Source organism: Temnothorax nylanderi, unplaced genomic scaffold (genome assembly GCF_030848795.1).
Source record: "Temnothorax nylanderi isolate EJ_2023f unplaced genomic scaffold, tnyl_v1.0 TNYL_tig0035_pilon, whole genome shotgun sequence".
Classification (NCBI taxonomy): domain Eukaryota; kingdom Metazoa; phylum Arthropoda; class Insecta; order Hymenoptera; family Formicidae; genus Temnothorax; species Temnothorax nylanderi.
In genome coordinates, this window is record NW_027249097.1 from 1,078,066 (window position 1) to 1,102,710 (window position 24,645).

A 24,645-nucleotide genomic window follows, 5' to 3' on the forward strand; every position below is an offset into this window, starting at 1 on the left:
TGTGACCACATCCCTTTTCCAATAGATAGTATCGAACAGAATAATATCTTTTAATTAAGAAAGATACATACGTAAATCATATATTATTGATGTAAGCAGGTGTTATAACACTTAACGTATCACTGTTTCTTCGAACTGGAAGGATCTTTCTTCGTGAGGGTTTTTCTTCCTTCTAAGGCTCTCTCTCGCAAGTCATCTTCCACCGCGGTGTTCACCGTCTTTGAGATAATCTTCTTCAATTTCTGCGCTTCTTGCAACTTTGTCTTCTTCGGTTGAACAGGGGCATCTTTGAGAAAGAGAATACAGCATATTACTAATCTCAATATCATTATGATTCAAGAAAGCTTACTTTTTCATAATCACTTACTTCCACGTCTTCGGATAGCAGGGCCTTTCTTGCTCTTGTTGGCTTTTGCCTTTGCTGCCGCCGGTAGCTTTGTCTTAACTTTGAGTTTTCCCTGCGGCATTATACTTTATCACTTATATGCAAGCTCAAGTTTATGGATTCAACAAATGTAATCGCTCATGCCCTGTAAAAGAAATGAGAGCATAAAGACATCAGACGGGTGCAGAAAAAATCTTCAACAGAGTGGATTAAATAATTAAATACATCAATTATACACAACAGAAATATAATACCAATTTATAAAGTATATTTTTTATACACAAGGATACACGAGAATAATGTCCATCTCTATCAGATTAATTAGTCTAGTCCTAAGAATTAGAAAAAGATAAAAAGTAAGTTGAACCGAGATTTTAAAGTTAATCTAAATTAATAGAAATGTACATAAATCTCTCGTACATTTTTCTCGTAACAATACAGAGCTGATCTCTTTAATCATATATTTTGGGAGAAATATCTTTTCTACATACAAAGTTATGCTAAATCGTACATTTTCCTCGTAACAATATTGAAGATTAAATTTACAAAGCAGAGGTGATCCCTTTAATTACATGAAAATTTGTGAACTACATATTTTTTCTATATACAAAGTTATGCTAAATTCTACATTTTCTTTGTAATAATATTGCAGATTAAATTATAAAAACCATGCGTTTATAGGTTATATTGCGTTGCAATACGTACCGAAGCTCCAGCTTTTATACTAAAGGCTGGTTTACACGAGTGTAGCGAGGCGGCGACTGGCGATTGCCAATCGACCAATCGCGGAGCGTTGAAGAGCAGCGCAAAGGAAATGAAAGGAAAGCGCGAACATGTGGACAGAGGAAGCACGCAACGCGAGAAGCAAAACGAAAAGTTTATTTCATGAGTTTATTAATGAATAGATGCGAGAAAGACGCACGTAAGAAGCCAGGCATTTTACTTTTCGTATATTCTTTTACTCGTGTTTATTACAAAATAAGAACGATAATTCTTTTTTTTAGAATTGCAACTCTAGGACGTTTCTCTTCATGTACAGTCCGTATCGTTCCCTTTCGTCGGCTATCGTTCATATTATTTATTGCTGCGAGGTACAGGGACAGAAATGCGAGTGTTAATTGCTAAAACGAGGGAACATCATTACAGAATACTCCACCGCGCGTGCAAATAAAGAGAAACCGTACGCAACGAGCTGAACGAGCGAGGAATTACGTCGAACGCGGCATGGCGTCGGCACGCTAGGGGGGGGGGCGATGGGCCGCGCAGCGGGCGACGGGGATCGGAACGTGACCTACGCAGGAGATGTCGACAAGATGACAGCGGCCGTATGACGACGCTGGCTGGCTGGCTACGCCGTTGCCCGCCCGCGACACGACAGAGTCGAGGAAACGTCGCTTCGCGCCGGGAAGTGCGCCAGGAAGCGGCAGCTGCGTTGAGTGCGGCGAACGGGGTGAACGAGAGACCTGACGACGACGCCGTCCTCGCCGTCGTCGCCGTCGCCGTCGTCAGCGGCAGTGGTGCCGCGCCCCCGTGCGATGCGCACGAGTGGTGAGTGAGCGAGGGATCCCCGCGCGAGGAGGAGTCGCCGACGAGGAGTGCCGTCGACCTCCCCACCACACCCACCCGCGCGCGTGTCCGCGGCCGGCGGCATGAGCGTGTTCGGGGACTTCCAGCGTGTCTGGGTGCAGCGTTTCCCGGACAGCGCCTTGCCGGCTGCCTGGGAGGAGGATGTCAGGGCGAACCTGGTCAAGCACAAGCAGAAGGTGAGTCCGAACGCGCGACGACGACTCCTCCGAGGAGGGATCGTTAACGATTGATCGAAGTTGCGAAATTCTTGTGCGACGAGCCTCGCCGCCGCGAGGACCGCAGGTGCGACCAGATAATTGCGAAGCGAGGGAATCCGGGCATCCGGATGCGTGAAACGAGGGTGAAACCTGCGTCGTGGCTGGTGATAGTGTCGCAATGTATCCGCCGAGCGTTTATTAGTCACGTGTGAACGATCTGTGTACATACGCCCGTGTACGTGTGCGCGAAAGAGGAGGTTTTTATTTCGTTCAATTGACATCCTGGAGGGGCCCCCGATGACTCACCGTGTAACGGCCGGAGTAGCCGAGTTTTTTTCTTTTCTCTATGAGTCTTTAATCAAGTTCCCGAGAGAATTGTTGATGAATTTTTTTTTTAAGTAACAACGTGGGTGATGATAGATTGTGCGATTGAGAATGCAACGTTGCGCAAGGACTGGGTTGTGACTGTGGTAAAGTGTCGCAATGTTTACCAGGTATTTATTAGTCAGACTAGGAGTTTATGCCGCGTGTATTAGATAACAATTCTATGAAGGTTCCTTCACGCCACTTGAACGCTGATGTGTGGAGGTGGAAGAGAACGGCAAGGAGAATTTTAATTTCTCCGCTTAATAAAAACTTAGTCATGTATAATTCAATTAACACCGTTGTTCACATCACTTGATGACTCATCGAATTAATTGTCTGTAACCTGTCAGTGACAAAGCACTTGCGACATTAGGAGCACCAGGGTATTATCATTCTCTTCAACATTTACGTTGAGATTCTGATAAACGAATAAATGAATAAGCAGGAGAAGAGAGTATAGTAAACATTAACTTCCTGCTTGTGACTGCCGCTGAATCATTGCGGAATTATCTCTGGTCGTGTTATCAGAACACCGAAAAGAAGTTGATTATAGTTATTACATTAGGTCATCCTAAAAGTTCACGGGGTTACATGTTTATCGATTTTTATTCAAATTTTACTAAAAAGGCATTATGAATTTATTTAAAAAGTAGCAGGAAATTATATAATTACATAACAATTTTTTTTCTTAATTAAAGTGTATTTAAAGTATAATCTAATAGAACATATTTTTACATAATGCAATTTTCTTAAAATATAAAATAATTAAGAACATTTGCGATTTTTATTTTCTATAAAATGATAGAAATCTTTCGAACAATGTATCACGCGGTGTATACTTATTCTTTCTTTGCAGGTGACAGCTTTGAGGGAAGAACTCGAAAAGGAAGAGTTTTATGTGGAGTATTTAGAGAGATTGCTGGCCGACGTCGAGCGACACAAGCAGCTGGCTAACAATGTCAGCGTGAATACGTCTGAGAATAAACAGGAAGCGACGACGGAAACGCAGTCTCAACAGGATTCTCAAGTATCGGAAAACAGTTTAGCGGACCTTTCGAATTCGCCGAGTTCTCAGAATGTCGGACCGTCCGCGCCTTCCTTGACGGAACGGGAAGACATCAGCAAGTTTCAAGACAAGTGCGTGTCCGAATTGAGCTCGACTCTCGGAGCAGCTGGTAAGCGACCGAAGAGCGAGATACCAAGGAGTCCCGAGAAAGTGCCTGAACTTAGAAGAAACAGTGATCCAGATGTGCCAAGTAATTATGTTACAGTGATTGAAGTCACCGGGAGTTCGAAGAAGGACAAAAATGTGGAATCTCTCAAAGAAGAGGATGAAAAAGGTACCTTCCCTTGTATACAATTTTTTTTAAATTAAACTTTCGAAACTCTGTGACCTGTATAATTGTTAAAAGAGAGAAATTCGAAAAGTGAATGCATTCAATTTTAATCTCTTACCATTTTATGAAAACAAAAGTTAATAATTTGATCTGCTTTTAAAGCTCTATAAAACCATCAATTTTATGTATATTATAAATTATTTTATGACATGTATGAAATCTGAAAAATTATTATTTATTCACTAAATAGACTTAGAAAAAGCTATCAATGAAGATGGCGAAGACGGCGACGCAGAGGCATCGGAAGAAGAGCCTTATTACGATTCAGTAGCCTTGGATCAAACTGGAGAATATGTTTACATTGACGCGCGCGTCCCCACTGTCAATAGTAACAATGGTAGCAAGGCCGCAACTCGAAGGCCGCCCTCGCTGCCAGATTCGCCGGGCAATCAGAGTAATTATGTCAACATCGATTATTTTATACAGTAAGTCGTTTATTATCTCTCGCTTTACTTCGATTAGAACACACTGGAACCATTAACTACGCGGAGTACAAGCGCCTCAATTACATTGTCTTTTTTTAAGTTACAAATATACATTTATTAGATGAATTTACGCGAGTACTCCCGAGTTAAGGTGTGGAATATGTATGATTGTGCGCGTTACTTTCAGACACAGAGCAGCGATGGATAGCGAAGATGAAGAGGGTGCCAGTCCGGCGCCCCCGATTTTGCTACGTGCTCTCAGCACGGACAATGAAACCGGCAGCAGTGACGCCGAACCGCTGAGTCTGAGCGAGGGTAGCTTGGAATCGCCGACCCCGACGACGCCGCGCAGACAAGAAAAGAGCAAGGAGCGCGAGGACGACAGGACGTCGATGGTCAAGTGTATCGTGAACTCGGTACTGGAGAGCGAGGCTGTATATGTGGAGTGCTTAACTGTGATGTTACAAGTATGTTACTCGACAATTTAAATTTACAAAAGAGTTGTAAGAGCTTATTCACAATGTTTCCCTGTTCTTGTAGTATATGAAAGCTATTAGGGCAACTTTAACGACATCTCAACCGGTCATCTCGGAAGATGAATTTGGCACGATGTTCTACAAGATCCCGGAACTGCATGCTCTGCATCAGACGTTTCTGGACGGTCTTCGAAAGAAGACGGAAAAGTGGGACAGCAAGACTACTATAGGAGAACAATTTAAGGTAATACATATAATTTGACAGTCTTAAACAAGACGAGTAAAAGTTGGAAAATCGTAATGTCACGTTGGTTTCAGATTATGGCCAGTAATATAGGATTATATGGTGCGTTTTTGCATAATTACGCTCGCGCGACCGATACTGTGCGACGATGCTCCGCCCATTCCACTCAATTCGGAGAGATCACTAGAGATATAAGACTCAGGGGTTTCCCAAAGGGCCCGGGTTTATCTCTGGAAGATTTGTTACATAAGCCAGTAGCTCGAGTGCAAAAGAACGCTTTAGTTTTACATGTAAGTAATTTGCCACGTATGTATCTGCAGCATGTATAATGTAGCAGTGTATACAATAGGCTTGTATATACAACTTTTTATGATCGATAAAATCGTGATAACAGGCTACGACAAACTTGAGATCTAGAAATACACTTTATTGTGTTACAATTTTTTTTATCTTATCTTGATTTTTTCGTAGCGATAATTCTCTTATCTTCAATGGCTTTTAGGATCTTCTCAAGCATACGCCAGTCAACCATGCGGATCATGCGCCCTTGTCGGAAGCTCTTGCTATGACCAGAAACTTCCTAGATGAGTTCAATATTATTCAGACGAAGTCTATGTTTCCGGTAAGATTCACGTAAATTGCAATATATACATATTTTATATCTTATTTTATACAACATTATGCGACTGTTTTTTGTACCACCTGATTTTTTTTTCTTACGCAGAGTCACGATAGAGCCCAACGAAGATTGGTGAAGAATTCGTTTGTGGTCGAGCTGTCTGATGGTCATAGGAAGTTGAGACACCTCTTTCTCTTTAACGATGTGATCGCCTGTGCGAAGTACAAAGCGTCTGGCAGGGATAAATTCACGTTTGAATTGAAGTGGTACGTGCCGGTAGCGGAAGCCACTGTTACGGAAGACGGCATAGAGCCACGTGAGGCCAGTCCTGCTAATGTGGTAGCTTTAAGGTAAATCAGCAAAACACTTATAATCCGCCGCGATATCTATCATCAATGACGAAGAGTAGTGCTTCATCGATTGTAAAAAATATTGTAAAAAATATGCTATCAGATTAGCCATCAATGTTAAAGTACCGCGTTATAAAGTCAACCGGTTATCAAACTTAGATAATCATTAGTCAGCAAAATAATACACTAATACATTATACTAATGGAAAAAGCCGAACAAATGTTTTTTTTGTCTGATATTAGATATCTAATTAAATTAGAAATAACTTGAAAATTATCGGACAGGTCACAAGCGTGTACAGTACGCGATCAAATTCTGTGGGAAGAACGAAACGATGAGAAGCGGATCCGACTGGGTGGTAGAGGATCGGAGAAGAATCGCAAGAAACTCGCCGAACTTGAGGCTCAGCTTGTATTAGCCTCGCCGAACTTAGTCCTGCGCGTCGCGCACAAAAGTCAACAGAACCGAGTACAAAACTCTTACACCTTCTTCCTGTCCAGCGAGTTTGAGCGTTCCCAATGGGTAGAAGCGGTAGAGGCGTTACAACAGGTCATTAATTCTCTCATTAAGACTATATAATAATATATTGCAGTCTGTTATACTATATTTGATAGAAGAATTCATGTTGCTGGTACTTTATAGGGCGGACAGCCTCCGGGACAGCTACCATTGTCGATGTACGAACTGCAGGCTTGGGTCACCGCTTGTCGGACGTATCTACAGACCGACATGGGCAGCTACCTGCTAAGATCAGGACGCGACGAGAGCTTGCTGCTGGGTGATCTTCATCTGACGCTGCTCGGTTTGACTCCGCCAGGCTTAGACAGAGTGGGTGATCTCTATATCATCGTAGAAGTCGACAGTTATGGACATTATTTCAAGAGAGCGCGAAGTCGCGTCGCCAGAGGTCAAGCTCCGATTTGGGGTAAGAAACCTTCTTCGCCCCTGTTTTACAAGCTTTTTTTGATATTAATCTATAATCTTATTAAATACAAGGTAATGCATGCTTAACATTAAATTCTTTATATTACGATAATATATTAACGTTTTCTACTTCACTTAAATTTTCTTTTCTTTGATACAGGCGAGACCTTTGTGGTAGAGTTGGAAGGAAGCCAGAACGTTAGGATCTTGTTATACGAGGAATGCGGCACACGCTCAGTATTGCGAGGCAAGTGCATTCAACGGTTGAGCAGATCTTGGCTCCAATCTGATCAGGTGGAGAGATCGTTAAACCTAGGACCCGCGACATTGGATGTGGCACTGCGTTTTGTTCCCAGTGAGGTCACTCTGAGGCGAGTGCCGTCGGCCAAGCCACAGGGTTTATTCGGCGCCAAGATCCAGCAAGTTTGCAAGTACGCACGATTTTATTTCAATCAAAACAGTTAGACAGTTAAAAGTGTGCTTCTGACTTCTCTCTTTCTCCCATTAAATTTTAATTAAGAGAAATTAACTAAATATTCAAATCACAAAGAATCTGCAATTGAAATAAACAGAAAGTTTCTTACTTCCTTTTAATACAGTTTCTCTGAATTTTACGATTTATTTATGAAATATTCTAAGATATCTTTAATTGGAATCGTTAGTAATTATTATACTGTTCCGCAATTTTGTAGACGAGAGAAACGCGATGTGCCTTTCATAATAACGGCATGCGTGCGAGAGGTGGAGAGACGCGGCGTCGGCGAGGTAGGTCTGTATCGCGTTTCTGGCTCGGCGTCCGATGTGGCGAGGCTACGCAAGTCGTTCGAGAGCAACTCATACGAAGCGGAGCAGCTACTTAAAGAGGTACGTTTGCATTTCTAGCATTTCTCGCGTCCGTAATAAGCAAGAGAAATGTTTTCTTATTGCTGATATTTCTGTATGCGAACATGGATGCAGGTGGACGTGCACTCAGTGACAGGCGTATTAAAGCTGTATCTGCGAGAGATGCCGGAGGCACTATTCACCGATGCTCTTTATCCGGCATTCCTGGAGGCCTTCCAATCGAGTGATTTATCACGGGGCGCTGCCCTGCGCCGCGTTTACGAGGGCCTGCCTGCCGTCAACAAAGCGGTGATCGACTTCTTGCTGGGACACCTGGCCCGTGTGAACAAGCATGAGGCACAGAACAAGATGTCGCTGCACAACCTGGCCACAGTGTTCGGGCCCACGTTGCTGCGACCCGGCACCAGTAACTCGCGCAGCGACGCCAAGAGCCGCGATCCTCTCGCTGCCGGCACCGTCGACGTGATGGCGCAAGCTGGCATTCTCTACTGCTTCCTGCAGTTACACATGCAACAACAGAACAATCAATCTCTCTAGTCGACAAACTCCCCTGATCCTGAACGCGATTAACGTTGCTGTTCGATTTGAGATTGGTAGGTAATTGGCAACGGGAACGCGACCATTTTCTTCCCGACGAAGCAAACGCCGAAAAGACGATGTAATGGTGTCTGAAGAACAGCCCGGTAACTCATATCGATATCGTTATACACTTAATCTTACAATCAATCCATTTATTGAATTTCAAAGATACGTAATTTCTGTTATGCCATAATGTGTCACATCATTTATAACGAATAACTTACGTAACGAATGCTTCCATTATCAAATGAAGGTTTTATAATTTTCTACGTGAATTAAGTCAGAAACTTTTCATTTAATTAAAACTTTTTTTATTTGCGTTAGATGCAATATAAAGTTTGTTTTATTGAATTTCAATGAAATATGACTGAATTTTTATTTTTATTCTTTTTATCAATATATTTAATTAATTAAATTAAGTCAGGAAAACAATCGCCAATTTCCGTCCTTCAAACACCTGTCAGATGTCTTTTGTATTGCGCGCTGGCACAAGTAATCCATTTGTATCGTTGGTCTCTTTTGTAGTTTCGCGTGATGTATCTCTTTTTCGCGATCCTGAAGTAGAGCCTGGAAATATATTAAAGCGAATAGAGAGTGGCTTTGATGAAACTTCCTAGGAGGATAAAACTCCTATACTCCATACGCGTGCAAAATAATGTAGCCAAGCTGCTCTTATAGAACGTATATAAAGCGTAATATTAATAATAATATATATATACATATATCTTTTTACTTTTGAGGTTCATAATATATTTTCTACTTCATATTGTCTGAGCTGACAATGTCGCTCGCGCGCAATCAAATTGATGATCTTTTCTAAAATGAGATTTTCGAGATAAAGAAGAAATGGTGCAGAAATTTCAGGTGAGAAATTGGCCAAAGAGAGAATATTAAGAGATAAGTCGAAATAAATTGGTAAAAATGTTATATTATCTTTGTATATTAAAAGTGTCTTGAAAATTTATAAAGAAAAAGAGAGAGAGAGAGAGTTAAAGAGTAAGAAACTTTTAAGGGAGAATAAAAGGTAAAATAAAAAGATAAAAAGATAAAATAATAAATTTTGTATAAAGTCCGAGATCGAAGTTTTTAAAGCCTGAAATTTGTGTACGGGATATGCAATTTGGCGCGTCTGTGCTTTAGAAAATAAGTACTTTTTCACTTGACGTGTGTTCCTAGCAGAGAATCTAAATCTTTTTATACGAGCCCTTTTGTATATCCGTTGCAGGAAGCAACCTATCGCCCTAAGTAATATGGATACTGTACTCTCGTGTACTCATAACAATAGCGTACATCTCGGAGAAACATTACAACATTCGGGAGAATGAGAAAGAGAGAGAGAGAGAATGATTTGTTCTTCCTTCGAGATTCTACGGAATTCAGGAAACGACGTTCCTCATAATGTGCAAAAATCTGTTATACACGTATAATATAATAATCGTCCATTCCATTTCCTCGAGTTCTCTAAGAAGAATTCAACAGATCGAATCTTCGCGCAAAGAAGCTCGGAGTTTTGGCCCAAAAAGACATACGACTGCAAGAAAGAAGCCCTCCTTATTCCGTCAAAGTGGTATTTTTCGACAGTAATTTTGATTAATGTGAATCCTTTTTTTATTACCGTCTAAATGCAGCTTAATGAGATGCCAAAGAGAAAGGTACGTTCCCACATGTGTAGAGTGTCTCGAAAATCGTAATATATATAAGAAAAAGGCAATCTCTTTACAGAGAAAAGAGTTGAAGAAGCAGAATAAGTTTATTCTTACACGAGAACCTTTGCTTTTGCTTATTTTAAAAGAAAACTTATTTTAAATCCATAAATTTTTAGTAAAGTTTTTGATCTTTAAAATTACTTTTCTCGAAAGAAAAGAGAGATATTTATATATTCTGAAAATTTCCTTTCTTTTTTTTTTACAAAACTGCTAATTTGATTAATGAATTACGATTTTTGGAACATTCTATGGTAGAAAAATATACTATAGTCGATAACGAGAGACAAAACACAAACACGCGAGTTCAGCGATACAAGTTAACGGAACTCGGTACAGAGTATCTTGCGTATTATGCCAGGCCGTCTACAAAGTTTACAAATTACATAAAAGAGAAAGAAAACGAAAAAAGAGCCAAGTCTGATGAGAGTGTTCGATAAAAAAACGAAGACATAAGAAGTATTAAATTGTTTATGCTCGAACAAAGTAGGCAACTATTGTATCTCGTGCGTATGAAGGCAACCGCGTGCGTGTTTGTGCTTGTTTATTTGTATGCGTGTATTATCTTCCCTTCCCCCGTGTATGTATTATACCGTAAAAAAGAAATACCGCATATATATATATATATATACCAAGATTAATTTTGATATCGTTTTTAAGGAACGTTCGCCTTTTTTTGTACATTGATACGAAGTGTAAAAACGAATTTCCTCGACTATTATTTGTGTTATTATTAATATTATTAATATTATAACTCCACATATATATATACATATATATATGAGACAATTATCGTCACAACTATTTGTTACAAGATTTGATCAAGCTAGCTTGTTCGCAGCGAAATGCGTACTGTACTGCCAAAAAGTGAAGAAACACACTTAAAGTGGATAAATATACTGAAGGTTTATAAACTTTTACATCGATCTGGATTTTTTTACATCTCACCTCGATGGGACGCCGTTGGTCAAGTTTCAATTTCATGTGGTATAAACATCTAATAATCAAGTAGTGCATCATATCAAAGGAAGCACTGCCAAGTTTAAGAATAAGCATTGCGTCTTCAGAGAAGATTGCAAAGAAGCAGCAGGTAACGCTAAATTTGATATGCTCTGTATTGGAATTTTAATTACTCGTTTGTTCCCTCGAAATATCCACACAACGGAATGATTGAGTAACTTATATTTTTGAAATCAATTGTAATTTGTAATTCACATCTGCTCCGAGATCTCTTGCTGTATTGAAGATTCCAGACAATCCCTGGCCGGCGGTGACAAAGGCAATCTGACGGGTGTGGCCGCGATATTATCCCACAAGCCAGGTAACCGGGAGCCGTCGGAGGCGTTACACTGCATCCCTAATAAATCAATTGAGAGTTGAGCAGAAGAGAAAGGGAGGAGAGAGAATTTTACGATACAGAGATTGAAGATTATTGTAGAGCTACAGACGTATTCAGAATAATTCATCGGTAATAATTAAAACATTTTTTCTTATATCGCTTATATTAAATTAAAATTGAAAACAAATCGTCAAAAATTCTAGAATACAAGAATTGATGGAATTATAAATCAAAATTAATGAAGATATACGTGATTTTTAAGTATCGACTGCGAACCTAAAGGCGCAGCTTCATAGAGATCGTGAAGAGCCTCCACGCGAACCTTGGTCCACTCGATGCTCTTATAATTCGCCGAGATGCCCTTTTCCGTACTGGTCCCTTGACTTTCCCATTCTCGCATATAGCGGAAATACGTTCGCAGAGCGTCGTCGCTTATGGCACTCTTGCACACCTAATTGTAACATAGAAATTCGTATGGCGATTAGTTATACGAATTTTTTTTTCTAATGGGATCCGTGCGAATGAATGCATTTACTTACTTTCTTATTTCTTTATTTTACTAAGGAATTTAGTTTACCTCTAATTGCGCGTTGGGATAGTAATGAATGTAATTAACACACATCTCGTCGGATATAGCAAAGCCGCCAAGAGTCACGTTATCTCTTTTCATAGTGTTGTAAGTGCATGTAGTTATCAGGGAATCCCCCTGCAAATTATTTCATTTTTTTTAATAAGGACACTCAGCTGTTTTTTTTTTAATTATTAACTTTAATATGTGATTCATAATGAACTATTTAATTTATTCACTCTTATTTATTATCTGCCTTATTTCTATACATTTGTTTGCTTTAGCTAATTCTGTTACCGGCAGGATGGTCACCGGTTTCGGTAGCAGTCTGATCTCCTGGAAATGAGTGGAGTAATGATTGTCATAGTTTAACGGCGGCAACTCTTCGCCGTCCCTCACATGACGGGTGATGACTTTGGTACCCGTAAGATGCGTGTGCAGTTGAGAGCCGAAAATATGAATGCCACTTTGGTGCAATCCGACTCCGGTGCATTCCGCTATGCAGTGACCGGACAGCGTAAAGGCTTCCTGAAAAAATTAACGGGCTTGATTTTAAATTTGAAGATTACGCATCCAAAAATTCGTCTCTTTTTTAAAAAGAGATTTGCAGATTGTCATAAGCGCATACTTTCGAGATAAATCCAATGAATGAATTTAAGATATATTTAATCGGGTTAAGAATTTACATTTATTACTTACGTATGAAATAAAAAGAATATACTTACTTCAATAATTTTTATGTAAAAGATATTTGTATAAGTATAAAATTACGATGCAAACTTTATTGTTTCGATTTAACTGTTTTATTACGTGCGTCAGCATGAGCTTATAGTCGAGAAATTTTTCAAAAATCAATCAATCAGTTTTTTCACCTGTTGCGGGGGTATGGCCATCTTATCGGTGTACTCGAGACCAAGCTCGATGACACCGGCGTCATACTTTCTGAGAGCCGTGGTAAGAACAAATCGGATTCCGGAGGAGTCGACGACGCCTTGGTGCAGCTCGGGATTATTGTAATGTACCTCCAACATGATGTACGGATTGAAATCGGCCCCACCGATGGATAGACCGGCTTCTTCCGGATACACAAATGCGTCGGCACCCATCGCCCACGCTGCCAACACCTTCTTGCAGATCTAGGTGATTTGAAATGAATAACTGAGCTAAATTTGTAAGTCACGATCGAAGACACAAATTTTATTCTCAAGAGAAGAGTACTCAATTTTTTTTTTTTAACCAATGATATATTTCGTAATTGAGAACATAGACTAATAACTTAAATCATAAAATGAATAAGTTACTCTTTAATTTTGAAGATTTCTTTATGAAATTCTTTATTTTAATAACAGAATGTTCGAAGTAGTTCAGATTCTTTATTTTAACGGTGTGAGAAAAGCAAAATTTTCTAAATTATCAACATATGCGATATCTGCTGTAGGCATTGCTTTACGAGAAGACAACTACCTGCGTTTTTTCGGGTCTATCTGCTCCGTCACAGGGTCCATCGTACATTGGAACTTCTAGATCCACGGATCCGGCGCAATGAAAGACTTCCATGTGATGCACAAGATGTTCGTTACCCGCTTGAATAGCGGGGCCAAATTGTAGGATATGATGCCTATTAGTAAATATAATATTTCTCTATTTATTTCTTTATATATTTATATTGATTGAAATATTCGAGAGTAAAGAATTCAATTAGTAAAAGCACTAATGAAATATCTAAATGGGTTCCAAATTAACCAAAGAATAAAGTAATAAAAAAAGATCGATGAAGTATGCAGATCTCACTAATTTACTGCATATCTAATACGCACTTCTGTCTTAATACTGACGGCAACTTATGCACACGACACCAATAAGTGGTCTCCATCTTCGGCACTTGAACCCGATGGGCGAGTAATTCGAGCTGCCAGGCATTCGCGGGGAACTTGGGCTTTTTATGGGATACCCTGTGCAACTCGGTACGGGACATGCCTGACGATTTCGCGTCCGATATCTCAAGGCCGGCCAAGGAGGACAGCGGCCCGCGACCGCGGAGCCACACTAGGTGCGTGGTGCCTCTCTAAAAAAAAAAGAAAAAAAAACATTTCACATTCCAACTTCTTACGATTTCTCTGTCTCTGGACAAAGGCATCGCTCAACTGGAATATGTGAATCAAAGGCTTAAACATTTTAAAATTGGTCTTCCCTTACAGAAATTTAATACTGGAAAGTAGTGATTAATTACTTATCTTGAGTGTTAAAAGCACTTAACAACAGTGCTTTTTAATACTCAAAATAAGTAATTAATCACTACCTTCCAGTATTAGATTTCTGTAAGGGTCGCTCTTATATAAAGTGCTAGACTTAAAAATCTCAACTCTCTCAAGTCTTCCGATGATTGTTACGTGTTACATTAAAATGACAATATTCTTTTAGTCGCTTCGCAGGTTTTCAAATCACATAGATATGAAAGTTATACTCACCTCAATGATATAATCATGCTCGTCGCAAGTATCGAACTTGCGGGAGAATGTGAATTTCATGATATCACCGCGTCTTTTCCATGCGAAGCTCTCGCAGTTCTGCTGGGTGTCCAGATGTAATTTCCCGTCGACATCCGCCCACGAATCCTGCCGATTATCGACAAAAATAAAACCAATTTTTTCGTATACAACGATTTAATATACTTTACATCACCGAATATCTTACTTGAAGATGAATTTGTTGGTGCCAGTCAGGCCATAAGACGCAGTAATCAGCCGGTTTCAGTTCTCCGTAGTCGGAAAATCCGATCGCGAACCAGGTGCTATCATTGCCGACGTAATGAATCTCCACGATCGCCTGTTTGTTCATTAGATCCACTCTGAAAACGAATCACAAACTAAGAAAAGTTATAATGATATTGATAGTCTTTAAGTAACTAAAAATAAGAAAAAGAATTACAAGTTATAGTACACACGCATGGAGAGTTTATGTATACAAGTTTCAAATTAAAATTATATCTTTTCCTGCAGATAAGCGATTATAATGGCGAACGATCTTGTTCGAAATCGCACCTCCAGTGGAAAGTCGCCTCCGAGCCGAGCGGAACTGTATGCACCGCGTTCTCAGCTACGTTTTCACCGATCGAGGATTCGCGTCGGGACCAACTCGAGTGAATGCCCGCGAGAGCGACCAGCAGAAACAGCATCATCATTAATGTAACCAAATCCTCTTTAAATCTGCCTACGAAGCGATTCAGCGAGTAAACTCGCCGAGCTTTATTGTTAACTCGGATTTTATGTCAAATTTATTCTGATTTCTTGAACGTCGTTTATGAAGTATACAGAGTCGTATCGCGGAGTCAGCAAAGGATGGATCTGCACTGAAGATCCTTACTGCGAACTTTCGTATCTCGCAGGACTCCGCGCTTGCGGAATGACGCGGGGTGCGCAAGCTCGAGAGAATTGGTTCACAAATGGGACACCCCTTCGCTCTTTATCCAGAGTCGTGTGTATGATCGTTGTTTGACCTGTCTGAGAAATAAAAATTAATATTAGTTTAACGTTTAATCTAATTTAAATTTTGTTTATCATAGAATATTTAAATATTTGTATTTCTGTTTAGCATTACACACATATGTTTTTCAAAAAAATAATAAGACAATTTAATTTGTTTAATGTAAGTTATTTTTTTACAGATATTGCGGTACAATAGAGAAGAATTTTCGTGCTTTTTCGAAGTGAGTTTATTTTGTTGAATTATACGGAATGTAATTATGAATTTTTATCCGTTCTTGTTTTAAATATTCTAAAGTGTTGGAATTTATAATGCAAATATTTTGAAATATCAAATATAAGTAATCCAGAGAGGTAATATTTTGATTTCAAAGTAAAATTAATTTATATGAACGTAAGCTCATTTTAGATTGATTAAGAAGACGGCGGCAATTTCCAATAACTTGATTAATAAAAGAGAAGGGAATTAACTGTCACAGATTGCCAATTTAGAGCTTATCTCTGACAGATCTTTTGAAGCAGTTTATAAATTATAAAAGAAAGCTCTCAGCTTTTTTAATCGCTCATAATTTGAAAGCTACAAATATCTTGATATCTTATTTAATTATTTATAAATCATTAATAACTAACAGCAACTTTTGCCACAATACTTTTTGCCACTTAAAGATTTATACTACGTATAAATATTAATCTCCGTTCTCTAGAGACAAATTTTCTATATTTTACTTTTGAATATAAATAAATAAAGAAAACTTGATTTCAGATCGATCGAAGAATCTGCGATTAGAATTAAGAAGGGTCTCTTACGAAATCCTGCCTGGAGAAAGGGAGAACGTCTTCATATACGAATATATTCCGAGGAACTTATATTGCATTCCATTTGTGGAGCGTGCCTTGCGACCGGACTGCAATCAAGAAATTCCAGGCAACTTATTGCGGCAGAGGCTCTTTATTAAGCGTGATTAATGGAAACAATTCGTGCGAGGAAGATGAATTTTAGGAATGTCGACCGTGAAGTAAGTGAAAATGCGAATTATTTTTAGCTGTGTTTTATTTTTTCGCTTTGATCAGCGCTACATCTGCTTACGCAATAACACAAGCAGTCAGTGAAACGTGAGAATTGTCACATATTAAGACGATTATCATTAGATTGTTGTATACGAGAAATGTATTTCGAAAATTTTATTATCGCGAAACACTTATAAACTAAGCACTTTTTAATAATCTAGCAGCATTAAAATGATATAATTTGTAAAAATATGTTTCAACTTTTGCGAAGTGTAATTTGTAGATTTTTCAAGTTGTAAAATAATATATTTAGACGACTATTTTTGAAAGAAACTTGAGAAACTTTTCGTGTAAATTGATCGTAATTAATGGAATGTGCGCTTTAAGTGTCTTATATATTATTGTTGATAGTCTTCGTTATGACGCGCCTGTGAAGTGCCTGTGGCGAAACAGCTGCCCTCGCTCAACAATTAGAATCAATCATAGCTCGTAAAACTATCGCTCGCAGTAAACAACTCATGTTTTAAAAAATAGATGGCAAACTGGAACTAAGAGAAATTTGATCCCAATGAAATCAGTGATAAATGTAGAATTTCTTGTATTCTTGAACTTCTACTGTGAAGCTGGGAATAATAGATATACTGAAATGAATTAAAAGAAATTGAATTTGATATTTATAATTTCTTTATTTGACTCCTTTATTATTGTGAAGATATGTTCCTCTTTGAGTTATTGCAGTATATACTTGTCTCTTCGCATCGAGTTTTCCCAAACATTAATTGCATTCTGCTGCTTCGATACAAAAATTATTGTGAAATTTAAGAAGTTATTCGCTCAGTTGAATCACTAAGTACATCTCCTTCCGTTATTTTTCAGGTATATTTCTCAGTCGGGCTTGGATTGAAATCGGCGGTCGGCCGGTCGTGCCTTGGAACCCCCTCATGTGACTTCCACGGGTGCGTTCAGCCATCTTTCTTGCACTCTCCATTCTTTAGTCATCGCTCCGACTTCAACATCAGGACGCTGACGCGACCCGCGGCTATAGTGGGGCACGGCGAATTGATGATGATGAAAGGAACGGAGAGGAAGGGAAGTGGAAATACTGACGGCCAGCTGGCGGCGAGTCCGTCGACAGTCTGGAGAGACGAGCGCTCGCGTTTGGATTGGAGTGTCGGAGCGACCAGTCCGGAGCACACGTATACCACACATACGCGCGAGGAATGTAATCCGTGCCCGATGACCCATCCGTTACCTGTGTACGACGCGCTGCAATTCAGTCTGCCAAATTTCATCCAGGGTGAGTGTGTGAACGAATGAATGAACGAACGAATGAGTCATGCGAAAGCCACGTGGGCCTCCATCACATGGCGAAATCGACGATCCAGCAAAGCTGAGATTCCCGAAACGCGCGAAAGTAATTCTTGCAGAAAAGTGGAGCGAAATATGCTTTTCTAGAGTTATATATAGGAAAAATTAAATTTAATAGATTCAAACCGATTACGAGAGACGATCGTTTAACGGTGGAGCGTTTTGGCATTGTAATATTTCTAGGACAAGCGATGAGCTTTCTCTACTTCCTTCGATTCTGACAGCTGGAAAATTTTCTGATGAAGAACGCATGTCGTCTGTGTTCTCTCAATTCCAGATATATGCTAGTCGACTGATTTGCCAATTAATTTGCCAATTATGAGCAACAATTTTAATTTAAAACTCGAAAGATAATACATAAAAGGATATTAAGAACGTAAAATGTAATGAAAAATGTAAACGGCAAGATTTTGTCGATTTTTTAATTAATTATCGTCGTCAGAATAATTTTTGCCTTGCAATCTTATCTTTTAATGTTTGTTCTTGCTCACGCTGCTTTTCCGGGACTGTTCTGGTATTTCCGCGTTGAATGCGTAACATTCATTTGCGTGTCGATGCATAATATTGTTCACATGATATTTTTATGCATGTGGCATACACGAGGTCAGCCTATCCGTCGCGAAGGCGGCGCGGCGGCTTCACGGTCGCCGCCGCAAACTTTTTATTGTCAGTAACGGTCACCGGCAAAATCACGATGACTTAGATAGAAGTATGATGAAAATTCGAAATTTTTCCACAGAAATGTGCAAGTTAATAGGATATTTTTTAATATCATCTTAATTTTCTTTAACCGGCAATGAATATTTATTAAAAATTAGAGAAAGATATTAACACGCACGTACACAAATATGCGATAATTATGTAAAACATTATAAAGATATAAGTTTGATAATTGTTAATCTCGCAGATTGATTTTGTAATTATAATATGAAATTATTCCATTAATAATTATTAGGAGAAGAAAACAGAATTAACAGAATAATTAACAGATAATCAATAATACTCGAGTGTTGAATTTGTTAATGATTTGTTTGCACAGAATTTTATTTATTATAACATACGTAAAAATTTTCACATAGAAGGATAAATTTTTCCGCGCTGGCGGAAGGATTAAATATTCGATACGCCACTGTGATAAGCGTGCAGCACTCTTTCCTGATAACGAGGACGCCTTTGAAACGCGAATAGCTTATCTGCTAATAATTCTGTAAAACTGGCACGTTCCGCGAAATTTTCCACGATAGTAAATCAATTCACAATGACACATTTGCACGCTCGTTTATACTTTGTAATGAGATAATTGAGTTAACGCTACTCGCCGGTTCTATATAATGTTTCTTTTTTCCTTCTCTTTTTATGGAAATTTACTCTTACGTGAAAATTACGTAAGATACATTGTCATGCGATATACAGGTACACCGTTGATAAGAGAAAACGCGTTAATTAGCATACTATCTTTATCGTATCATCTTGTGAATATTTGTCTGTACTTGTCGCTAAGTCACCAACGAGGCGATAAGTGTTAACAAAACCCGATGACGCGCAAACCACTATTTGCGGAGTATATTTCGCAAGTCGCAAACCGTGACGCTTCGAGAACGGAGATTGCGTCTGCGACAGAATACGTATGTACTAGCAGACAATTATTATTTTTAGATTGTTACTTGACGCGCGTTCCGAACATTCTCGCTTCTGCTATATTTCTTTTTTCGCGTCGTCTTTTACAGAACTTTTTATTTGCACGATCCCCCCCTAATTAAACAGATTATGGAATAGAGACTGGACCTCTCTCGTGTCCAGGAGAAGGAAAACAGCTTTTGCTTTATGGACTCAGTCCCGCATAAACGCCGCTTAATCTGTTGAAAGCTGAAATCGTGTGCGATTTTTCGGAAAAATGTCTATCATATCGTATTTCGCGAAGAGCGTGACCTCAGCTGTAGATAAACGATTACACAATACGTCGCGTAACAGTATTGATAAAATAATTAGTAAGTGCATGACGACGTCCTCTGGAGAGTCTAATCTTATTGTTAAGCGATAATGAGAGCGAGAACTAGACATCTTTGATTTGCAAGTGACTAATCTGATAGCAATTCCCGATCTTCTCCAGGAATTATTTATACTTATTGCCGAACTTCCACGTTCAAACGCACTTGTAAAACATAAAATCCGAAATACCGAATTGTAAACGTCAGTTTCAGATAATCGACTTTCATTATTATTTCTGAGAAACGCAAAATATTCACATTATTATATTTTCCCTTGTTTCCGCACATCATATAGATCTGAGAAAGGCAGAAGCCTTTGATTATAGGACGTTACAATTTTCTACAATTTTAATGTACCATCAAAAGGAAGAGACATTTAAATATTCGATTCCTGCAATGGTATAATTTGTATGAAATATGACATAGGTCGATACGTTGACACAGTTGCACATGGTAGATTTAGTTAAATAGAAGTTAGGTAGAAGAGGGATAGCCAGATAAAGTGGTTTCTACAAATTTCTATATTGTTATAGGGACCAGGAAGGGACCTGCAGCTACGGACGGTCCTTGAAGAAGCGCCATAGAAAGCCCGCGGCGGATCAGGCGTCGGTAATCGATGGGTTGAGAACGCTCTTTGCCATTTTCTTCTTTTCGTTATCAAGGTGTGTAGCTTACCGATGAGCCATGCTGAAGGTGGTCGGAGCCTCGTGGCTGCAGACGCGCATCTCCACCTACATCCTCGTCGCCGTCGCTCTTCTCGGCATCGGCGCCATTATTTTCAGCGAATATGGACAGTGAGTCGACAGTAATTTTTTTAATTTTCCTGACAATCTCAGATAGTCAAGTCCATTAAAATTTTTCGTGTCGAACAATGACAGGTGGAAACATGATGTGCATGTTCGATGCATTAGCTGCAGATTCCACGTTTACGAATCCACAAAACATTCAATAGACACTTAATATTTTATAAATAATTCGTAACAGCTTTATTCAAATTGCCGCAAATTACAGTAATGATAAATTTAATAACGATTTAATAACGAATTATCACTCGTTGTTATATATGAGTAGTCTCTCAAAAGTAAATTTCATTTTTTATAATTTTTTTTATTTTAGTACCAGAGCACGATTAATTTATAATTTAATCAATTTTTTTCTACTTTTTATTCTATGGAGCTCTTCGTATCAGACGTGAATAAAAATATCAGCCGCATAGAAATTAATTTCGAAGGGCTAAGGGATGAAAATGCCTTCCCTAAAATTTTTCTAAACGGTAATGCATTTGCAGTGTTGAGAAAGATGGAACCTACTCGGCTACCGTATCGTGGAATCACAAGGGAGGATATCGCATCGACTTTTGGGGTCAAGGCAACGACCTCGCCGATGTGCGACTGAACGCTGCCCGTGCCTATTACAAGACCGGCATATTCGAATCTGGGTAGGTCAATGTCATTGAGCAAAGAAAATGTACAGTCACGTTTCTGTAGAGATATTGGCTATCGCGGCGTCGCCAAAGAAGCAGATTATTTTTAATCTCGTTTAATAAATTATTTTCTTTCCCGTTTTAAATTCGAGAGAATCGTAGTAATTCATTTTATCCTATTAATTGATATTATAAAATATATATGTTTTTAACAAGTCTAATATTATGTGTGATTAAGACGATTGAATATATACATTCCAATGGCAGAAATGTAGCAGTTCTTTTCCCGCGAATGGTTCTATATTTATAATCTTGTAAATAACCGTATATCTTTCAACGTAAATCGTAATCCATAGAAACCATACATCCGCTTCGCACGCATCAAATCAGAATATTCTGCAGATTTTACGTTTGATATGGATTAATTAAAATAAGCACATCTCGAATATATTCCAGATGGTCCATCATCGAAATAGAAACGTCATCGAAATATCCGGACACCGTGCAAGCTTACGCGGCCGGTTTGTTAGAGGGTAGCCTGACATGGCAAATAATCCACCATCATTGGCACAATACCGTCAACGTTGTTTGTGAAAAATGGGAAGGCGAATGCCAGAAACTGATGCGATTCCTTCGCGAGAACACCGCTATCGTCCGCGAACGTGCCGAGCACTTGTCAGCCACGGATCCATTTTGGCACATGGTAAACAACATATGGGAATTAAAATTATGGATTAGACTTGGAATATTTCTTGAATTTAATAAAATTTTTTATAAGAAGATTCATTTTTTTATGCTAAAGATTTTGATTGTGTATTTACTTTTATTATTTTTAAATTTAAAAAAAGCCAGCCAATAATTGCCCATGTCCTCGATATATTGTATAGGTAGTTAAAACAGAATATTTCAAACTTATTTTCTTCGATTTCGAGAATATGTATATGGTTGTAAACCGCTGTTATTTTCAATTTATAGGTGCGGCTATTCTACGTTCAACTGGACGGTTTGGAGGCTGGCTGGAGATTCGCGGTTCGTCGCAGTCGGCAGCCAGTGGAAATGGACAAAGAAGATTTCCTCTGGCTGGCGATGGCTGCAGATCTACCGGATCTCGAGCGAGCGCTGAACGGTTCTGAATCCTATCACGATTACATCAAAAGCATGATTTTCTTAAAAAGCCTATCCCGTGAAGGACTAAATCCGCTGATAGCTATTGGACATACCACTGCTGCACCGTAAGTTATTGTTATTATTCAGTATATATATTTTTAGAGATAAGAAATATGACTTATATGAAGAAAAATAAAGAAATTAAAGAGGAAATTGACTTAAAACATAAAGATGCTTGTGTAAAGATTGCTTTTATATCAAAATATAAGAAGAATAATTTTTAATTCGTAACTTTTGCATTTTTTCGCTGCGAGGAAGATCGAATGTGGGTATAGTATCATACTGATAAATAAAAGCGCTTCTCAATTACGCGGCATATCGGAGCTATCATCTCACATTTCTCTTACAGATACGCTAAGATGTTGAGGTTGCTGAAGAAATATACCTTTGGTTACCATGTTCTGCCGTTCTCGAAAACTTCCGCGCCGGTACCAAGCAGATCTATCATAATGTCATCTTACCCTGGTGCTCTGTCGTCTCACGACGAGTTCTATTTGGTCCAAGGAGAGAATCGCGAGCTGATTATCGCTGGAACGCCACTGACAGTCACTAATCGTAGCCTGTGGAATCTCATGAATACGAAGGATCAGGTGAGCAAAACACTTTTTACACTTTAATTTCTATAATTTAATTTATTGTAGATATATGTGCGCATGTGCGTCGAAAAATATTTAAATAAGACAACTTACGAAATAATATAAATTTTGAATCGACTTCTATTATCCATTAGTGCTTTCTTATGTTAATAGTCAGTGCATTAACTTCCTTCTTCCACAGGTGATGTCATCCGCGAGGGTGATGGCGGCGAATCGTCTGGCAGTAAACGGATATTCCTGGTCTCGCAGCATGTCATTGCAAAATGATGCTGATGTAGCGCGACAATGGGTCACCGTGGAACCGCGCGACGGCATTGTCTGGCTTGTCGAGCAATCGCCGGGGGTTATCCGCACGGTGGATATCAGCGAGCGGTTTGCCGACACTGACGTGCTTTGGACTGTCGGTGAAGTTCATCCTCGCGAGACCAACGTGGGGATCAGCGAGAATGAGGAAGAGAACGACGATGTGGCGAAAAGCGAGCTGGTCGCGAGACTGCAGAGCAACATTACTACGACGGAACACTTTAGTAGGCTGATGCGGGGATACAGTCACGAGAAGTCCACCATAGAAAATGAAGATCAGGCACGGATTTCAACCAACAGAGGAGACCTGGAGAAAGTTGATATACCGTTCGGCATAATCGACATGAAAATCATACTGGCCGACGCTGACGGGGTGGAAAGTTTCGAGGCCACTTCCGGACCGAATATACCGGGCTCCACGCAGCCCTTCCGATGGTCGACAACTTTCCCCAACGTTTCGCACGTCGGCCAGCCCGATATCTTCGATTTCGACAGCGTTACTCCTCTGTGGGTTTGGCTCTGAGTCATGATCATCTAAATACGTAAAAATAACGATATTAATGACGATGAAAAGGTAACTTTTTGAATTTTTTTGGAAATAAAAATTGATCAATAAACTCAAGCAAAGCAGTTGACTACTAAATGATAAAAGATCAAGAAATTTAATACATAAGTTAAAAAATTGCTAAATTTGAAGATAATAGTGAACCGAAAAGAAATTACCTTTAATTGACCAATTATAGAATGTTGCTTTTCGATTTTTGATGTTTTTTCTGAATCTGGCTTAAATTTTAAACTTTAAGAAACAGCTGGCTCATATGTTAGCCCACCCCTATCGTGTGTGTGAAATCTTTAGAAAATAAAATAAAATGAATTTGAGCTACGAAATATTTATTTCCATTCCTTTTGACTGTTTCCTTTATTGTTATTTCAAGTTGCAAGAAGTTATTTCGTCTTTTGAATGTTCCGCCGGGTGTGATGAAGTTGAGCGGTCCAGCTGGTGGCTCAAGATTCGCGACCGCCTCAAGTTCGGCTAATGCCAGTGCGTCCAGCGAAACGTTCACTGAACAGCAAAACTTTCCGAGCCAACCTTCCTTCCGTCTCCATTCCTCAAACTGCAGTCCTGCCCAACTGTGAGTTCTTCTTCCACATCAGAATATGCCTCTGCATATTCCCTCGGCAACACCAGGGTACCCTTTGTCTACGCCTTTACTTTCGCCTACAGCAGGATATCGTTAGATCTGTCACTGGCTAGTTGAATACTCCTGAAGACTAACTGGTATTCATTCTCTACTTCATTCACTTGG

The 24,645-nt window shown here is 39.2% G+C and overlaps 4 protein-coding genes across 7 annotated transcripts; 2 read left to right on the forward strand and 2 right to left on the reverse strand.

Moving 5' to 3' along the window:
* Nucleotides 1-31: 31 nt before the first annotated feature.
* LOC139771063 (uncharacterized) lies at nucleotides 32-1,228 on the reverse strand. 2 transcript variants are annotated; one of them, XM_071703534.1, is made up of 3 exons: nucleotides 1,091-1,228; nucleotides 368-530; nucleotides 32-286 (listed from the first exon to the last, which is right to left on the reverse strand). In XM_071703534.1, exons 2-3 carry the CDS (start codon nucleotides 465-467, stop codon nucleotides 120-122), a joined length of 267 nt encoding a protein of 88 aa, XP_071559635.1. In that variant the 5' UTR covers nucleotides 468-530; nucleotides 1,091-1,228; the 3' UTR covers nucleotides 32-119. The 2 variants fall into 2 exon arrangements, with proteins under 2 accessions (XP_071559635.1, XP_071559636.1); XM_071703535.1 differs by lacking the exon at nucleotides 1,091-1,228 and adding an exon at nucleotides 897-1,037.
* Nucleotides 1,229-1,675: 447 nt separating this feature from the next.
* Nucleotides 1,676-11,016, forward strand: Rhogap1a (Rho GTPase activating protein at 1A). 2 transcript variants are annotated; one of them, XM_071703507.1, is made up of 13 exons: nucleotides 1,676-2,148; nucleotides 3,392-3,875; nucleotides 4,123-4,357; nucleotides 4,545-4,824; nucleotides 4,898-5,077; nucleotides 5,152-5,367; nucleotides 5,580-5,699; nucleotides 5,802-6,046; nucleotides 6,332-6,596; nucleotides 6,690-6,972; nucleotides 7,132-7,402; nucleotides 7,664-7,835; nucleotides 7,929-11,016. In XM_071703507.1, the coding sequence occupies exons 1-13, from the start codon at nucleotides 2,035-2,037 to the stop codon at nucleotides 8,349-8,351; spliced, it is 3,288 nt and encodes a 1,095-aa protein (XP_071559608.1). In that variant the 5' UTR covers nucleotides 1,676-2,034; the 3' UTR covers nucleotides 8,352-11,016. The 2 variants fall into 2 exon arrangements, with proteins under 2 accessions (XP_071559608.1, XP_071559609.1); XM_071703508.1 differs by lacking the exon at nucleotides 1,676-2,148 and adding an exon at nucleotides 2,344-2,663.
* Tbh (tyramine beta hydroxylase) lies at nucleotides 10,978-16,515 on the reverse strand. Of its 2 annotated transcripts, none has more exons than XM_071703529.1 (11): nucleotides 16,293-16,515; nucleotides 15,045-15,499; nucleotides 14,698-14,851; nucleotides 14,472-14,618; nucleotides 13,821-14,068; nucleotides 13,468-13,621; nucleotides 12,876-13,139; nucleotides 12,301-12,531; nucleotides 12,013-12,141; nucleotides 11,712-11,886; nucleotides 10,978-11,453 (listed from the first exon to the last, which is right to left on the reverse strand). In XM_071703529.1, the coding sequence occupies exons 2-11, from the start codon at nucleotides 15,182-15,184 to the stop codon at nucleotides 11,308-11,310; spliced, it is 1,788 nt and encodes a 595-aa protein (XP_071559630.1). In that variant the 5' UTR covers nucleotides 15,185-15,499; nucleotides 16,293-16,515; the 3' UTR covers nucleotides 10,978-11,307. The 2 variants fall into 2 exon arrangements, with proteins under 2 accessions (XP_071559630.1, XP_071559631.1); XM_071703530.1 differs by having other exon boundaries at nucleotides 15,045-15,503; nucleotides 16,293-16,371.
* Nucleotides 16,516-17,394: 879 nt separating this feature from the next.
* Lama (lamina ancestor) lies at nucleotides 17,395-24,217 on the forward strand. The gene is made up of 7 exons (XM_071703531.1): nucleotides 17,395-17,790; nucleotides 20,383-20,643; nucleotides 21,138-21,287; nucleotides 21,729-21,975; nucleotides 22,248-22,504; nucleotides 22,789-23,029; nucleotides 23,217-24,217. The coding sequence occupies exons 2-7, from the start codon at nucleotides 20,534-20,536 to the stop codon at nucleotides 23,859-23,861; spliced, it is 1,650 nt and encodes a 549-aa protein (XP_071559632.1). The 5' UTR covers nucleotides 17,395-17,790; nucleotides 20,383-20,533; the 3' UTR covers nucleotides 23,862-24,217.
* Nucleotides 24,218-24,645: the final 428 nt, after the last annotated feature.

Excerpts from the sequence above, each read along its gene's own strand:
- LOC139771063 (XM_071703534.1), bottom strand. The coding sequence starts at position 467 with ATGCCGCAGGGAAAACTCAAAGTTAAGACAAAGCTACCGGCGGCAGCA. Across the intron at positions 287-367 it reads TGCTATCCGAAGACGTGGAA|ATGCCCCTGTTCAACCGAAG; the intron begins GTAAGTGATTAT and ends TCTTTCTCAAAG.
- Rhogap1a (XM_071703507.1), top strand. The coding sequence starts at position 2,035 with ATGAGCGTGTTCGGGGACTTCCAGCGTGTCTGGGTGCAGCGTTTCCCG. Across the intron at positions 5,700-5,801 it reads AGACGAAGTCTATGTTTCCG|AGTCACGATAGAGCCCAACG; the intron begins GTAAGATTCACG and ends TTTCTTACGCAG. Across the intron at positions 7,836-7,928 it reads CGGAGCAGCTACTTAAAGAG|GTGGACGTGCACTCAGTGAC; the intron begins GTACGTTTGCAT and ends ACATGGATGCAG.
- Tbh (XM_071703529.1), bottom strand. The coding sequence starts at position 15,184 with ATGATGATGCTGTTTCTGCTGGTCGCTCTCGCGGGCATTCACTCGAGT. Across the intron at positions 12,532-12,875 it reads TGGCCATACCCCCGCAACAG|GAAGCCTTTACGCTGTCCGG; the intron begins GTGAAAAAACTG and ends TAATTTTTTCAG. Across the intron at positions 11,454-11,711 it reads CTATGAAGCTGCGCCTTTAG|GGATGCAGTGTAACGCCTCC; the intron begins GTTCGCAGTCGA and ends TTGATTTATTAG.
- Lama (XM_071703531.1), top strand. The coding sequence starts at position 20,534 with ATGCTGAAGGTGGTCGGAGCCTCGTGGCTGCAGACGCGCATCTCCACC. Across the intron at positions 21,976-22,247 it reads CGGATCCATTTTGGCACATG|GTGCGGCTATTCTACGTTCA; the intron begins GTAAACAACATA and ends TTCAATTTATAG. Across the intron at positions 23,030-23,216 it reads TCATGAATACGAAGGATCAG|GTGATGTCATCCGCGAGGGT; the intron begins GTGAGCAAAACA and ends CTTCTTCCACAG.